This window comes from Argiope bruennichi, chromosome 1 (genome assembly GCF_947563725.1).
Source record: "Argiope bruennichi chromosome 1, qqArgBrue1.1, whole genome shotgun sequence".
Taxonomy (NCBI): domain Eukaryota; kingdom Metazoa; phylum Arthropoda; class Arachnida; order Araneae; family Araneidae; genus Argiope; species Argiope bruennichi.
Genome location: NC_079151.1, coordinates 90,919,665 through 90,938,409, shown reverse-complemented (window position 1 = coordinate 90,938,409; position 18,745 = coordinate 90,919,665). Strand labels below are relative to the sequence as shown.

The 18,745-nt window shown below is 27.6% G+C and overlaps 1 protein-coding gene across 1 annotated transcript in view; it reads right to left on the bottom strand.

Moving 5' to 3' along the window:
- LOC129973543 (KRAB-A domain-containing protein 2-like) overlaps window positions 1-16,186 on the bottom strand; it is a 32,958-nt gene extending 16,772 nt beyond the window's left edge. Inside the window, exon 1 of the mRNA XM_056087505.1 lies at window positions 15,833-16,186. Coding sequence (XP_055943480.1) covers window positions 15,833-16,186 — 354 coding nt within the window. The remainder of the gene's footprint in view (window positions 1-15,832) is intronic.
- Window positions 16,187-18,745: the final 2,559 nt, after the last annotated feature.

Sequence of the window (18,745 nt, the reverse complement as noted above, 5' to 3'; positions counted from 1 at the left end):
AACAGCGCCTTACTGTTTACAGGCCAACTGTTTACACACTCGATCACGGAGAACAAAATTCTAGCATGCGCATTAAATTGTCTTCTTTCACTTTGCACTGTGGCGCTGCTCTAGCATCATTACCGTACGCAGGCAAATTCATGACGATACTTTTTAGATTGCCCTGGTATTTCTTATCATTTTAAGACAGCAGATTTATTATTTCATTCCGTATTGTGCAACAATTATACATCTAACTGTCGAAAAATAGTAATGTTCAGTGTGTTTTTTTACTGTGCTTATGAAAGAAATACGCTTTTTTATTTCATAATATTGTACCCTGAACTTTGTAGGAAAAGTTAAATGTTATTCCATATCCAACTCTTTTCCTGTACAGGAAAGGAAATGAAAAATAAAATTTTGTCCGATTTTTAATGTTAGTCGGAATTAATATGAATGAGAAATGACTATTTGCTTAAATTATGCATTTGAATAAACAATTTTCGGAGTTTTTAGCATTTACTTTTCAGTATTTAATTGTTTCGAACACTTTAGTAACTGAAACAAGAAAAATCGATAAATTTTAGGCTATTTTTCTTGTGTGCATGATTCAATTTAAAAAGATTTGTCTGCATGGTAATAGATAGAATTTCAAATATTTCATTCACTTTGATTTATGTCACAATACAATAGTCCATACTCCTAATAGAATTCTTATTGAAATCTATATAATTAAATTGCATCAATTTTTTTCAAACTGACTATTTAATTACAACACAGTAGAAAACAACACTTTTAATTACTGACCGCTTGATTCCAATCAGTGCAGTGGAGACACATACGAATTAGTCATTTACAGTTAATCAGAAAAATGGATGAAGATTTGGTAATTAATAATTCAGACATACAAGTCAAGAATGGAAATGGACAAACAACTCTGTAAAATTTTAAAAGCCTTTAGAACTGTTTTGACATAATGGGAATGTTAAGCGTAATTCAAAACTTTAAACAAAATTCAAACATTTTCCTTTTGTTATTCCTAAGGTTTGGGAGATTATGATATAAGGTAAAGCAAAGTTTGAAGTTCCTTAATAATTTTATGGTACAATAATTCAGAATTTAAAGTTAAAACCTATTCTAGGATAACTAATAATCTTCATTTTTGATAAACTTTTACGGATAATTTTCATGAAATAAGGTATCTTTGAAAAGAAAAATCTTATGGAAGTAGATAATAGGAAATATCTCGACAGAATGTATGCAGAAATACCGCCTCCCTATATGTAATTAACTTCGCTTCAGTCACTTTGTTAATTGAAGTTTTTAGTTACCCTTTCTATGATGTAACTTTCTAAACTAGCAATAGTCAGAAGTTCTACTGAATTAGAACAAAAGTATTCTTCTATAAAACAAATTTAACGATGGTTTCTGAGATTTTAAATTAAATTTGACAAGTTCCTTTCTGCAGAATTAAACGTAAAACTTTTCAGGAAATAATAATAACATTGAAATTATATTTTTTTAATTATATCAGTTTTAACTAAATTTAAAAAATAATAGGAACAGAGCATTGTTTTTCATTATCGGAAATTAAAGCTTTATTCCAAAGTTGTAAAGACATGTTCACTGAAATATACATAATTTTTTATGAAAATTATAATAATTTTCGAAACAAATCGTGCATATGCGAACAATCCGGAAACGACTGCGTAGAAATAGTTCTTAAATTTTCTCAAAGGTAATTTTTGTCTCGTGAAAATAAGTGCTTAATTGTTTATAGTATAAAAGGAGATTCATAAAAAAATATTGTATCTATCATTATGCAAACTCAATATTTAAATTTTATTTATTAAATATTCACTGGCTTGTTCAGCTTCAAAAAACCAATACACAAGCACAATAATACTATTAATGATCCAACGAAGCAATTAAAGGTCAAGAATAAAAGTATAAAATTCTAAATAAATTTTTGCTTTCATCAAAAATTTCATAGGTAGTTAGATAGTTCATCATCAAAAGTTCATAGGTTTTTAGGTAGATTCCTATAGGAAGGACTACCTATTGCAATGGTTCTCTCAGAATTCGGGGAGATTTCTTCAGTTCTTCAACTGTCATGGTCACTAGAACCCAGAAGTTTATATACATATATATAACATGGCCAAGTATATGAGTGTAACGCTTTGCCCATATTATCTTGTGAACAGAATAACTAGAATAATACTGTTTGAATTTTAACTGCCCTGGAATTGTTAGAAATGTACAAATCTCGGATGAGTTCGTAAATGGCCTATCTAGCTCCAAGGGGGTGGAAATGGTGGTGGTTTGGGTTAAATTTTTCTTTTCGCTATAAATTTCATAGCAATGAAGATAGAAAAATAAACTTAATTAGCCAAATTAGCGCCTCATAAAGACAAACAACTTTTGCATTTAGTGTTTCGATAATTGCAATATCTTAGAAGTGAGGGCCTGAAAAATGATTTTCAAGCCTTAATCTTGACCGTTTCTAGCATCAACATTTCGTGTTGCCAGATAGTTACTTAGATGTAAAGGAATTTATCTTTACCTTCCAGATTGCCGATAGGATATTTTTTTTATTTATGAAACTCCTTGTATTTATTATTGAAGTGAATAGCTTATAAGCCAGTTAACAGCTATGCTACCCGAGTAGTTGCTTTTGCATTGTGGTTATGTTACTGGGCTGCGAACCACAAGGTTCCAGATTCTATCCTCGCTCAAAACAATATGCCACACTATATTGCCATATACCTTATATATTTGTCCAGATTCCAAAATATCCAACCATCTTTTGTTTTTGTCCATGACGACATAGAACTGTTATGCTTTTCGGTTAATAAACCTTATAAAAAGATATTGATTGCGAAGTGGTAATTGTATTTTATAATAATACTCAATACACGGTAATTGTATTTTATAATAATACTCAATACACGGTAATTGTATTTTATAATAATACTCATTTCGATGTTCTTTTACTAACAAATAAGATACTTCAAGAAAATAAAATTAATGCAATCGCGTTTATTAATTAATTGATACCATTAAATGGGTGCCTTTCTGCAAAACCTATCATTATTTTTCCCCTCATCGCTTTCATTGGGTATTTGATTTACAAAGTATAATTCATTAATAGTTATTAAAATTATCTTTGAGACGCCAATATAAGGAAATTAATAAAGGAGAACCCCATAAAGATCATTATCGTCTGATCATCAAGGGGCATTCAACCAATCTCTGTTATATATGCTAAATAATTAACAAGCTAGCAACTCCAATAGAGTTTTGTATATTACGCCTAATATGTCCCAGTATTAATAGATCATTTTAACGAACACTACAGCTCAAAGCAAATGTAAGCTTTTCTCATTTATCAGTCCCAGTCATGCATACAGTAATTGTATAATAAATCGAAAACACTAGCAGGAATTCCACTCCCACTTTTCTCCTAACATATCTTTTGGGATAAATTTTGCTGGATATCTATCATCTCAATCAAAGACACGACTAGTCTTCTACATATTGAAGCTCAATTCCGGCACCGAAGAGTTCGCAATTCTATACAGACAGATTTATAGGGAACTTTGATGAAAATCTAGGGATATTTGATTATAGCAAATAGTCCCAAATGAAATAACTTTTAATTTAGAGCTCTCTTGCAAGTATCCAGATTTTGATGAAGAGCCATGTTTGAAAGTTTTAATTTGAATAAAGTAAATTAGTTTTAATTTAAGTAACTTAACGATTAGAAAAGCATTTGTTTGAAACCTTAAGAGAAATTAATAAAATTAATAAATTGAATGTTTAAAAATAGTTTTAATAAACAATTTACTTCAATATATGATTAAAAAATATTTTACTATATAAAGTGTTCGAAATAATTGAATTCAATGCACTCCGAATAAAAAATTGTACTATATAAATAATGATAAAATGCTAGCTAATTTTTCTCATTAATACAGGCACTAACTATTATTCTTAAACATTTCACTAATTTTGATTTAAAAAAATCTTTTATTTTTATTAAATGTTTATTTTTGAATGACATCTATTTTGTATTGAAATAATTTTTTTTCCTTCAAGAATACAAGTTGGAATACATGTTTTTGTCATAAAACGATTTGGATATAACTGTTTACACACATTACTTACCCACCTTTTCCATTTATATTCTGCTGTTAAATTTTCCCCGAATCTTTGCATTTTTTACAGTAAATATGATATGTTTATTCTTAATAGATGAAGACAATACGAAATTTCACAGATGACTATGTAAAACTGAAGATTTTATTTTTGAATTGCATATTCATTTGGCAACAGCATGTATATGATGCCCAATTTATGAATAATAAAAAGAAAAAAAAATGGAAATTTTGGGGGCAACTAAAATATACCATATATATCTTTGAATTCAGTTTTCTTTTTTTTTCTTTTTTTGATATTATTAAGGGCTTAATGTCTTCTTATTATTACTGGACCATTTTAGAGTAATCAGCTCTTTCACCGTTCATGGTGGCATAAATGTTTACCACTTAGACACATATAGCAAAAATAAAAGAGATAATATTCAATATTCCTTTAAAACTTTTATTAAATTATTATATGTATTTAAAATTTATAATATAGCAAACATATACCTTTTCAGTATATCCGCTGAGTTCCAATAACTTAAAACATTACTAATTCCCACAAAAGCTATTATTGGATATGCATGCCAATCTATAATTGTTTAGAAATCTTCTGCTGAACCGATATCAAAATGAATATTCTGTATATTGTTATTAAACGATAATGTTATAAATTTGATATTTTTGTGTAATAGATATTTATGACATCTCTTAATGGATGATGAATGAATGCAATGTCCATTACCTTTAAACTTGGCGATTTGGCAACAATTTTTTTGGCAGAAAGAAAAGGGAAATGCAGATGTAAGCAAATAATGTAAATGCAGACATTCATTTACGTTATCAGAACAGTATCGGGGTTCCGTTACTTTCATTTACTTATAAGAATTAGAAGCAAAAATATATTTCATTTCCCCTGAAACTAAAAAATCGTTAGGTATTAATTTAAACATAATTTCAATTAGATATTTAACAGTACCTTGATTCAGTAAAAACAAATAAATTTTTAGATATTAAAAGTTCTTAAGAATAATAAAATTAAAATTAAACTACACAAATACGTACTCAAAATGCTCTGGATGAGATTTATTGGCCATGAATATGACATACTTGATACGTATTTATGGTTGTTTTGACTACAAGCATTTCATAAGAACTGCTATTCGTATATTTATATAGTTGGCAAGATTGTGAAATATTAACATAGTTTATTTATTAAGAATAATCTGCATTTATCAATCAATTCTTCGAATGTGCTCATAATTTCTATTCAATATTTCGTGTAATTTGTTTTCAATGGAACCACACAAACTCTCTCAGAAAAAGGTTTTTTAAACTTCAAATATTATTAGAGAAATAATTAATACTTGTTTAGAAAGAAGCCTTATACTTTACTGTTCATTGTACTGGGCAATTTTTTAATTTCCAGTCTATATTTTAATGCATCCAATTAAATCGTAAGAAAGATTAGCAGTTTTTAAAAGAGGATCATAAGTTTCTAAAAAGCATTTTAAAAACAATTCACTATTGCTTGATTCTGAAGTTAAACTTAATTGCATGATCAGCAAAATTTTAAAATAAAAATTGTGAAAAGAATATCTTATACTGTTATGTATCTTCAAAATTTAAAAAAATTCCTTCATGAAATATCATAATTAACAATGAACATGATTTTGATTTTTTCTTTAACAATTAAATATGTTATTGTCAAACACCTTAAAATACTTTTTTTAAATAAATTTTAAATAATTAAAAAAAAATATTTTGAAAAGGTAACTATTAATTTTTTTTGATACATTTATTTTTTTCTAACATAAAATTGCTCCTGGTTTATGCTGTATTTTCCGAAGTCATTTTGATAAAATTCCAAAATTTCGTCTAATTTTTTATTCAATTATAATTTCGAAAAGAATTCTTCAATCCTCAAAATTACATGTATACTACGTTTGACAGCTTTATTTCAAATGGTCTATTCTGTAGAATGTTAACATATGCATTGTCTACGTACAATTCCCTTTTATTATTATTAAAGATAAAAATAAATAGCATTTAAGCCACATAAATATATGCTATGAAAAATAATCTAAATGCTCTAAATAAAGATTTTATTCTGTACGAGCAACTAACGTGCCATAGATCTTAGTATAAATCCATAAGCTCTAAACTTCTTATATTCAATAGACATTTTTTTTTCAAAATGCAATATATTTATCTTTAAAATTTACATTTTTATCACCAAAATGTAGTATTTCAAATATTACATTTAAGCTCTTTAAGCTACATTATAATGTAACATCAGCAATTACATAGTTAAAATGGGAAAATCTTCCAAAAAGAAATCGCAGGTTTTGTATCTTATTTCACACAAGATCCGCCATGTATGCAACTTAAATCCTTTGAATCAAAGTAGATTCGAATGGTTAAAAACATATGATGATCTGAAAAATATTTGTTCCTTCAATTATTAAATTCGACACTGCACATAATGATTTATATTTATTTTGTATTAGCGTAAATATTAAAATAAAAGGTATTTTTTTCTCAGCGTTTAATAAATTTTTTTCTACTGCCAAAGAAAGTATTTCAAGATACAAAAAAGGACGTTTGCTGTTAACACAAGAAATATTGACCAGTTGAGCACTATTGTGCACAAATAGTGCACAACTGGTATATGAAATTCATATGGAGTGGTTACGCTACAGATACTCCATTCGCGTTTGATAAGGATCAAAAGTATGCTTTTGACCACAAATATATCAACAAATTGCCATTCATAAAATAATGCATAGATGCAAAATGTCGATCTCGAAATTTATGATCACATGGATCAACTTGGCTTTTGTACTATATGTTTGGATATCCCACAAATTAAAGCTTCAAATGAAATTTATTTCCTGATATCAAATTTGTTTGATAAAACAGAACAAAAATATTATATACAAGTACAATGCATAATAATTAATCATTTAGGACATCTGTAATTGTGATAGTCAAAGATCCCAAGTAGTTGCTCAAGTGAGCCGGAAACAACCATCTCATATATCAGTCACCATCCATTAAAGGCCTTAGTCCATTCCCATATAATTATTTGTTTGTTTTTAAAGTAAGCACACTGGAGAGATGATATCATTTACAGACTGTAAAACCAAACATTTACAGAGAACACAAACCACAAAAATAATTTAAACAGACTTGATAAAATAAGAGCAGAGAATACAAAAGAAAAAAATAACCTACATTAAGCCCTATTATGTCTTGTTGCTGGGGCGATTTGAAGGATAGTTTCTATTACACTGCTATCAAATAATCAGATAGAAAATTCAGTTAAATATAGAACTAAAAGGACAGCTTGAACTAAAAGGACAGCAGCTAAAAGGACAATCTATTAACCCGTATTGCCAGAAATAGCAAATTCTAAAGAGATGGTAAATGGTCTTTCAACGAGATAAGTCAAGGCCTCATATTTTGGCTGCCGATTGGATACACATGGAGTTTGTTAAGGATGTCTCGGAAATCCTCCATATAGTTTTGATCTGGTCCTCTGAACTAACAAATATTTCATTCATTTTAAATGCTGGATGAAAATCTTTTTAAAAAATCAATTTTTCTGGAGATTGCAAATATTACCTTGAGCAGTTTGGATAAGATGAATGTGGATAGTATTCGGAATCCATGGATTCATGGATAATATATATATATATATATATATATATATATATATATATATATATATATATATATATATATATATATATATATATATATATATATATATATATATATATATATATTAATTTATTGAGAGTTATTGAGAATATAATTATGGAATTTTCCAAAAAATAATAAATTAGTATTAAAAGGAACTATATATTGCTAACTAAACTTCTTTATTCCTGAAAAATGTTTATTTTCCGTTCTTCTCATTAAAAATTGGCAGAGAAACTTTCTGAACAACGCAAAGTATACTGAGAATAAACAACATTAATGCGTCAGCTCGCAACATTTATTTGCAGGTATTGTATTATTATTATTATTTACATCACACAAAAAAATATGTCGATATCTTACTAAAATGATTAAAGGCACAACGCCGATAGACACGCTGAAAAGAAAAACATGTCGGAAGAAAAAATCCCTGCATCGAAACGGCTAGAATATATCGGAAAAGACTCAATAGTTATCATACAGAAGTAGACAAAAATATCCAGGAATATAATGATAAATAAGACTCGTTTCTTTTCATATCTGCAGTATTAATGAAAGAAAAAAAATATGTTGTTTTGTTACTTAAATAATAACTTTATCAGGTATTAATAATCAATAAAGGGAACAAACTCCACATATAAAAAATGATAGGATTTTGATTTATTGAAATCGTGAACAGAAAGGTGAGATATTTTAATAGTCATTTAACAACTACACCATTACATTATTTATTAGCTGGAAATTATTTCTATGCAATTCGCTATGAAATTCTTCGACCGCAAATTATTATAATCCTTGCAAAAGCTATCTAAATAATTTTTTTACTAAGTAAAAATATTTAAATTTATTTGTCATAAATTAAGCACGTCTTCATAAATTATCTTCGGAAACTAAAACTCTATCTCTCGAGTTCAAAAATCTACCTTGAAGTTTTCTGAATTGAATGGACGGGATATTAAAAGACGGGTCAAGTCTGTTAAACATTTTATTATTGAATTATAAAAGTAACACACAGATAACATCAGATTAGTTCATAATAAGCGATTGCATTGTGAGACGTAATGATTGTATCGAGACCTGCTAATACATTCGCGAAACAAATCAATTACCTTAATAAATAAATAATTAGAGGTAATAATTTGGAATAAGTGTGAAGTAATATGCCTTAATAATACAGATCACTTCAAATTATTTCTAAATGCGACAAAAATTTCAAATTTTACTTTGTGCTATTTGGAATCCCCTTTCTTATAATAGAACCTCAAGAAAGATTCTTATAAAATTCTATTAGTTATAGCCATATAAATTTATCCACTTCCTTCTGCGTGTTCTGGATTATCTGAATGCATGTCATCGCAATTGCAGGAGACAGGTAATTAAGGTTAGGCTTCTCGAAGCAACGGCTAAAACAGCTATATTTGCCACAAAGGCCCCGCCAATTCGAAGCACGACTTTTGCATTGAAGTGCAGGTAATATGGCCCCACCGGAATTGCTTTATCCATCAGCGAAACCAGAGACAGTTCATTTATAACGCATCCACTTATCCTCATATTTTAGATGGTTAAAATCTAATTATAAATAGCTTCAGATGTTTAGATTCAAAAGGGAAAACGGTTTTAACGGTCGTAGTTTAAAAATAGAACTATGCATTTGATGAAAATCATATGAATACTTCATTATGATACATTCTGTGTATCTACAAAGGCAACTGTGACATTTCAAAAATCGTGAAAATTGTAGCGGGAAAAATATCCGGGCATACTTTCTGTTTGTTAATATTAATGCCCAGGCATATAAACATGCATTAAAACAATTTCATCAGCAAAGGTAAAAGAATAATTTTAAAAAAATGAAAAAAAAAAATCTTATTCTATTAATGTTATTTTTCAATAAAGGATAATACATACATACATACATACGTATGTACATTCAAGGTAAAAAAGGTAATCCTCCAATTGTTTTTTTACCTTGAATGAGCTAGCTTGGAGGTGTTAAAAGCGGTAACACAACCGTTAGCTTAAAATTCCATTGCCTACTGCTGGTGTGTCCTTCCCTTTTTTTTGCATTACTAGTTTGAGTGTTATTAAATGTTTTTTTAAATGTATTTTTGTTGTTGCATTTTTGCTTATTAGTGAATGTATTCTTCTAATTTCTTGTTTGTATTTTCCTTTCTGTTAAATCTCTTAGGCCTAATTTCAAGGGGTTTTCGGGTCACGAGGAATCATTTTTAGACTATTTAGTCTGCATTACTTCACAGAAAAAAAAAACCTTTTTTGAATCCCTGCCGGAGGGTGACCCTTGAAAGAGTCTTCAGGCCGGATTCTTTTTTTTTATTTGGTTTAATTTTGATTTTTTTTCTATTAACTTTTTTTTTTTTACTTATGTCTCAATTCATCTGTGTTTTAGAAGTAGCTGCATTTGCGCTCTCTAAATACTCTGGTGCTTTTCCTGTTCCTATTTCGGTTTTTGTTTGAATAAGAAATAATTTTTAGTTGCGAATCCGAAACTATTTCGTTTCGTTTTCAAAATATTTCTAACTTTAGATTGGTTACTTGTATATATATCAATATGTATAAAAATGTTTAGTTAAACATGATGACAATACATTTGTTTCAATTAGATTAATTACTGCAATGCGTGCTTTTCTCCAACCACAAAAGATGTTCACTACTTTGCAAATGAGTGGATAGTAGAAAAATAAATGTTGCGCTTGAAAAACATTCAGTTTTAGCTTTAAAGGTGTTACAAATCAAATGCTCTCGATTTGGCGAGTTGTCCTTAAAAAAATTCTGTTTTGTCATCACTAACTTTATTTTTATCTGACGGTAGTTGAGGAATTTTTCTAATTTTTTGAAAAAAATTCGAAAATTCTAGAATTTGAAAAGAAATCCTTAAACACAATTTCCAGTAGAATTAAAACAAATTCTTGGCTTGACCTTCAGCTCATGCACCCATTTTTAGAATATAACCAAACGCTCAATGATATTTTAAGTTGTTTTATAATTTCCCCTGATTTTATTAATTATTTTTTGACAAAAATGCTTTTTTTTTAATTTAAGAAATTTTAGTAAATATTTTGTCGTTTTTATGCATATGTATTTGTATACATACGGATAGGATTTTCAGAATGAATACAGATAATTGAACTTTCCTCCATTTCCTGCATTACAATTTTCATTACTCATTTCATATATAATTTATTGAATATGAAATAAATTTTTCCTAGTAAAAACGTTTACATATTAATAAAGGAATGCGGTTTTTCATCAGATCTTCTCTCACCAATAACATGACTGGAAAGATTTTTCAGGTACAACAACAGAGAAGATCATTTAAAAAAAATGAACAATGCAACAGATATCTTTTATAATGGCGAACCGAACGAAAATAAAAAATAAATATGTGATGAATGAAATGAGAACATTTGTTATCTGAACACAATGGCGAAGCCAACAAATAAATCCTTAAATAAGACATTTAATACAACGTAAATAATGAAATTTTTACTTTACAATTCAGTATAAAAAGCATTTTAAAAATTAAATACTTTTATTATTCCTTGTTTTGTTGTTTCTTTGCGTTTGACTATTCTCAATAGGGGACACATCAGGGGGTTAGCATAATATTTTATAAAAAATCTTACATATATAAGTATTTGCTTAGGGTTTTTTTTTCTGCTGGAGAAATTTTTAAAGCATATTTCATCAGATTGAAATCAGGATACCTATAATATATATTGGGTATTTATGGATGGCTTTAAATTATGATTTCACTAAGTCTGAAAATTGAATCTCTATATTATTTGGCTTAAATAAATAGTCAATGTGTTTGTTATTCTTGGAGTTCAAGCATCAAATTTTCTTGATGGAAATCATAGTGACTTCACGTCAATACTCCTGAAAAGAATCTAGCGTAATATGACCCTATTCATGATTTTATCAATCTCATACTGTCGTTAATAATTTCCTTTACAAGTTATACTGTGCTGGCATTAAGTTTCCTGAATGGAAATTTTGGTGACTTCATGTGAATACTTCTGAAAGGAATCTAGCGTAATATAACTCGTAGCATATAGCAACCATGTCGTTAGGATACGCTAATTTCTTTTCAAGTTATACTGTGCTGGCATAAAATTTTCTGAATGGAAATTACGGTGACCTTCGTGTGAATACTTCTGAAAGGAATCTAGCGCAATATTACACCCTAGTCATAATTCTATCAATCTACAACTGTCGTTAATAATTTTCCCCTCAAGTTATACTGTACAGGCATCAAAATTTCTGGACGTAAATTTTGGTTACTTCACGTCAATACTTCTGAAAAGAAACTAGCGTAATGTAACTCGTAGCATATAGCACACTACTCATGACTCTATCAGTCTCAAACTGTCGCTAATAATTTTCTCCTCAAGTTATACTGTACTGGTATCAAATTTTCTGAATGGAAATTATGGTAACTTCGTGTGAATACTTCTGAAAGGAATCTAGCGCAATATTACACCCTAGTCATAATTCTATCAATCTACAACTGTCGTTAATAATTTCCCCCTCAAGTTATACTGTACAGGCATCAAAATTTCTGGACGTAAATTTTGGTTACTTCACGTCAATACTTCTGAAAAGAAACTAGCGTAATGTAACTCGTAGCATATAGCACACTACTCATGACTCTATCAGTCTCAAACTGTCGCTAATAATTTTCTCCTCAAGTTATACTGTACTGGTATCAAATTTTCTGAATGGAAATTATGGTAACTTCGTGTGAATACTTCTGAAAGGAATCTAGCGTAATATTACTCGTAGTGTATTACACCCTACTCATAATTCTATCAATCTACAACTGTCGTTAATAATTTTCCCTTCGAGTTATGCTGTACAGGCATCAAAATTTCTGGATGGGAATCTTGGTGACTTCATGTGAATACTTCTGAAAGGAATCTAGCGTAATATTACTTTAGGTGTAATGCATCCTACATATGATGCTAGGGAAATGTCGTTAATAATTTTCCTTCGAGTTATACTGTACAGGCATCAAATTATATGGATGAAACTCTTGCTGACTTCATGTGAATATTTCCGGAAGGAATCTGGTATGTTATTACCTTTAGCATATTTCACCCTACCCATGATTCTGTCAATCTCAAACTGTCGTTTATAATTTTTCTCACAAATTTTAATGTACAGGATATGCTAAAAATATTAAAGTCATTTAAAACTTCTTTTTATAACAAGACAAGAAAATATAAATATTAATAATAATGCGAAAATATATGTGTTCTCAAATTTCAAAATTCTTCTTTATAAAATATGTCCCAGTTGTTGGGAATAGCGATCAATCACTGTGAGATGTCAACTTTCTTACTTGAATTCATAAACATATTGGATTCAGTTTTGTGTGATGGAGCATGAAGACTTCGAAGTTCTGAAAGTTTTTGAGTATATTGATAAGTTTAATATTATGCAACCAAAAACAGAAGAAAACAAAACCGAAGTACAGCAGTGAAGATAAATATTTCTTACGACTCAAAATAATCAAAATTCCAAATTTTAGGCATTTTTTTCCGTTCACATAAGAATTATATTACAGGAGAATAGTAAAAAAAATATACCTCAAAATGAATCCATCATCCATGAAATAATATATATTAAAAAATAAGTATAATAAAATAAAACATTTTTGAAATAAAACTGATAGACTTAAAAAAAGGTGCAATGTCCCTAAATGTTTCATCAATTGCAAAAGACTCAACGAATGTCTGCTTTTATTTGTATTTTAGCCAATGCTAAATAAATATCCTTTTTAAGTAAAATATACTTCTTTTACTATACAAATATATGAAACCACAAATGACAATATAAAAAGCAATTTATCCAAAATATCGAGGAAATCTATAGATTAATTGACTATTAAAATTAAATAATTAAAGAGAATAAAAAAAATAGAGCAATCAAGTTTTCATCAGTAAATCCACCTATGTAAAATTATCATGTTTTTTAGCGTTGTTTTTTTTTACAGCTGTTAATAATTAAATAGGTAAAAAACGGCTAACAATCAGTGTTCCAATAAAAAATTTTAAAAAATAGTTTCATCCAAATTAATTATTAAAATTTTTTAAATTCTAATCACATTATATTACTTACAAGGCAAAATATAACAATTTTCTAATAGCCAATAGCTAAAAGTGCCTATTTCGGATTTCAAATGAAAGTTTACTAGCTTGGACAGATCTTCTACTACGCTAACATTGTTTTCTTAGAAATCTTCCATTTTAAACGATGTAAAAATCTACTGAAAAGAAAGAGTTACAAAAATTGTTTGTGTTTAAAATGTTTTTGTCTGCTTTTTTCCCGTCTGAATTGATGCAAATATATTAAACTTAAATAATAGATTTGTTATTGTATTTTTATAATTTTTTTGAAATATTTGTTTTCCAACAGTTCATTTCGTCAATAGTAAATTTTAATCTTTTAAATATACCATATGTATTTAATTTCCATCATTTAGTGCTGTCAATTTTTGTATTGAGGAAACTATATTAATTACTGTTTTTGAAATTGCATCAATAATAGTTTATCAGTATAAATAATATCACACAATGGAGAGATTGAAATGCTTTTCAGATGAAAGCGATTTGAAAATAGATTTTTAAAATTGATAATAAATATATTGCCCATATATCTAAAATCTGAATTTATCATTATAACTTTTTTTCTCAATAATATAGAGTTTTGCAGAAAAAATTGGTTCAACACCAGAGGAAACCCTTTCATATGTAGGAAATGTTTTCAACAAATTCTAAAAAAAAAATTAAACATGTTATAAGTTATAATATTGTTTCAATTCAATTTTCTTATATTTTCTTAGGAGAAATACTGATGAATAGATTCTGAAAATCATAAATATGTATGTTATTTATTTCGAATTCTATAAATTTGTTTATTATTTTTAACAATCCACGTGAAATTTTCTTATTGTACGAAATTTAGAACGATATTAAGATGCTCAGAAAAAAAATCTACTTGCAGTTTCTCATATACATATAATATTTATTCCCCACGTAATATACATAACATATTGCTTATTTTTGGTATTGAAGGCAATATATATAAATGCAGTATTATTATATTTTAATTATGTTCTTTTACATAAATCTTAAATCTCTTTCGTACGGTCTTAATTTTGGATTTATAAAATTTGAATATTTTATGGTACTTTAGATTTTTATTAAGAAGTTTCAGATAAAATTTATCACAAATAATAAAGCATATTACCCGATCTAAATCTACAGTAATAGTTTTTATATTTTCAAGAATGGATTGACAACGAAAACCTTGTTTCTTTGACATTAATTACATGGTAGAGCCACATAATCCAATGAGCTTCAAACTATGTATTTTTTGCTCTGTTAAATAAATGGTATATTTTGGTTTAATAAGCAGTTCAGAGTAATCAATGTTTGCAAAACTTTTTTAATGATTAATTTTGATAAAACAATTTTTTTACTTCCATTTGAAATTCATTTAACCCTTTAAAGGGGCATTTTTTTCTAGTCATATTATGTTAAAATAATTTTAGGCTTGAAATTAAAATAAGAAAAGGGATTTATTTAGTTATAAGATAAATTTAATTTAATTTGATTGATTAATTAATTTGGTCAATTAATAATTAAGTAATAAATCAAGACACATCATTTTGATGGAGATAAAGAACTAAAGCATCTAAATTTCTGTCTTTCTAAAAAAAATTGTCAGAACTTATGCCAACCAACAAAATTTCATACAAAGATTGATAAATTTGGTGGAAAGCATACTTCCCACGGCTCTAGATAGGGTTAATATAAATTTTTAGAGATATAGTGTTACTGCTTTTTACTTATTCATTCTTTAACCATCACAAGAAAAACATAAGAAACTGTAATAAATATATATCTTAGATATAAAATGAGTAAGCTGTCCTATTCTACTTTCCAGAAATCCAATAGTTACGGCTTGTACTTTCAGCATACGTTCCGGCAATCAAATGCAGTGAGAATTGACATACGAATAGGACAACGACTAGGTATTCTCATAGACAGTAATGTTTGATTAACAGATCCCATAAACATATAGTTTGATCTCATAGACAGTAATGTTTGATTAACAGATCCCATAGACATATAGTTTGATCTCATAGACAGTAATGTTTGATTAACAGATCCCATAGACATATAGTTTGATCTCATAGACAGTAATGTTTGATTAACAGATCCCATAGACATATAGTTTGATCTCATAGACAGTAATGTTTCATTAACAGATCCCATAGACATATAGTTTGATCTCATAGACAGTAATGTTTGATTAACAGATCCCATAGACATATAGTTTGATCTCATAGACAGTAATGTTTGAGTATTGCAACACGTTTCGATGATTCCCAGCTATTAAATTCATTTTAATTTGAGCCAAAGTAGCTCATTTATCTGCGCGTACAAGTCGATGCTGGCGTCTGTCATTAATGTTCTTGATCATCCAAGATCTCATCTCCTACTCACTGTTTCGTTTGTTTGGAATCATCTTTAGTGCTGATGTAACATGCTGTTTCTGAGATGAGTTAAAATTCCTCATATTTAGCTATACATTTTGATACAAAATATTGATTAGATCTACAAAATAGCATGATAGTTATAATAAATAATTTGAAACATATAATCATAAATTTCCATTGATAAAATAAAACTAAGATTGTTGAACTCCATAATAAATGCAGCGTCAATAAAATAACTTAAGCTAATGTATTGATTTCGTTAATTAATAAGTAAAATAACCAACCATAATTATTAATAAATTACTGTTATCTAGAGGTTATTACTTCCATTTATTAATACTAATATTTTTTATAAGCTGTAGCGCTAAAGGGTATAATCTTGAATGTTAATTTTAAAATAAATCGCATTTCAATTACTGCCATTCATACTTTAATTGCTTCAGGAAATACTTGCTAGAAATAAAGTAATTATTTCCAAATGCTAAATAATAATTGTATTCAATATCGTTAAACTTGAACATTTTGGAAATATTTATTAGTCCCTCTGTAATTTCCAAATATTAATATTTTACAATAATTCTACTTCAAATAATATGTAGCTGAGTTCTTTTTTCCAAATTCAGCAGATATTTTGAGCTGCATATTTATCTTTGTTATGACCAATATCAAATTTTATAATTTTAAATTAAATTTATTACTAAATAAAAATTAAAAAGCCTCTTATATCAAAATAAGAAAAATTTACTCTCTTTAATTTGAAACATTAGTTTTCAAAAATAATAACAAAACTATTAAGTATTCTTGAAACTAAATTATATTTCAAATGAAAAAATAATAATTATCGAATAAATACTAATAGTTATTCTCTGGAGCTAGAGTAAGTCTTTAAAAGGAGAATGGTGGAACATATTTTACCTACGTATTATTTGAAGATTTTAGATGTTTTTTTTCAGCGGAATTTCGATAAAATATTCTGTGCAATTATTTTAAAAACATTAAAGTTTAATTACTTCTGGGATGCACCAAGAAATTTTGAAATCTAAAAGAAATAAAATTTTTCTTTTTAATTGAATAATTTAATTTTTTTTTATTATATTATCCATAACCAGAAAATTGTAATACCATTTTATTGCTAATAAAAATATTCTGTAACAAAACAATGTGTTATCTAATATTCGGAAGGTTCAATTTGAAACGAAAATATTAATTATATGTATCATTCTTCCTACGACCAAAAAAGAGCAATTTTTATGCTTTTATAAAAATAACAATGGAAAAAATATGTAAGCAATATTTTAAATAATTGCTACAAATCATAATCATAATGAATATCCATCCGCTTTAAAGTTTTTATTATATAAATTAAAAAAATGAGTAAAGAGCGAAAAGAAAAGTATTTTTAAATAATTTAAAAATATATTGACATTTATAGTTATTCGGTGTACATGTATTAATTAAGCACGATGTCCTAGAGATTGCTTTTTTTAAGTTTATTGCCTATAATTTCATTATAAAATTAAAACATAGTAGCTAATGTGAAGTCATAATTAAATAATTTTAAATAATAATTTTTACTTTTGAATTTTAAGAATTCTCACATTTTTATCTTAATATATATAAATTACGTGTCACGTTGTTTGTCCGCGATGGACTCTTAAACTACTTAACCGATTTTAATCAAATTTGCACACCGTGTGCAGTTTGATCTAACTTAAAAGATAGGATAGCCCTTTTTTTGAATTTTTAATTAGAATTTTAATTATTAATTAAAAACTAACTTTCCCGCCAAAAAATTCATTTTTCCTACCGCCAAATGAGTACGGCTTCAAGTTTTTCCCCAACAGTCATGAGGCTAGGCTTAAGATTTTTCGGCTGATTATTTGAAACGTTTCTATTTATTTTCTTAATGTTTGATGCATTTAAAATTAAACATTGTTAATGAATCGATCTTTCAGATTCATTCTTAAGTACTTTTGAATTAAAATAAAACAGAATAAAGGAAATTAAAAATTTCTAATCTGCATAGCGTTACCCCAACTGGCGTAGAAAAACTCACGCATTTGTGTTACCGTAATTGGCGTTGAAAATTCACGCATGCGCATTGTGTTCTGATTGTTGACATGACAACCATTATCAACGGATGATTTAAATTATTTTTAGGTTAGTTGTATGTTTTTGTAATTAAATTGTATTTATGTTATATATTTTTTGTATACGCTTATAGTTTTAAGTACATCTTTTTTTTTTTAGTTTTTTTTTAACCTGTTTTCAACCGATTATTTTAAACGATTCGTTTTATTTTCTTAGTGTTTGATGCATTTCAAATGAAACATTGTTAATGAATCGTTCTGGTCATGATGAATCTGAGAATATTTTGTTGACAAATTCTTGA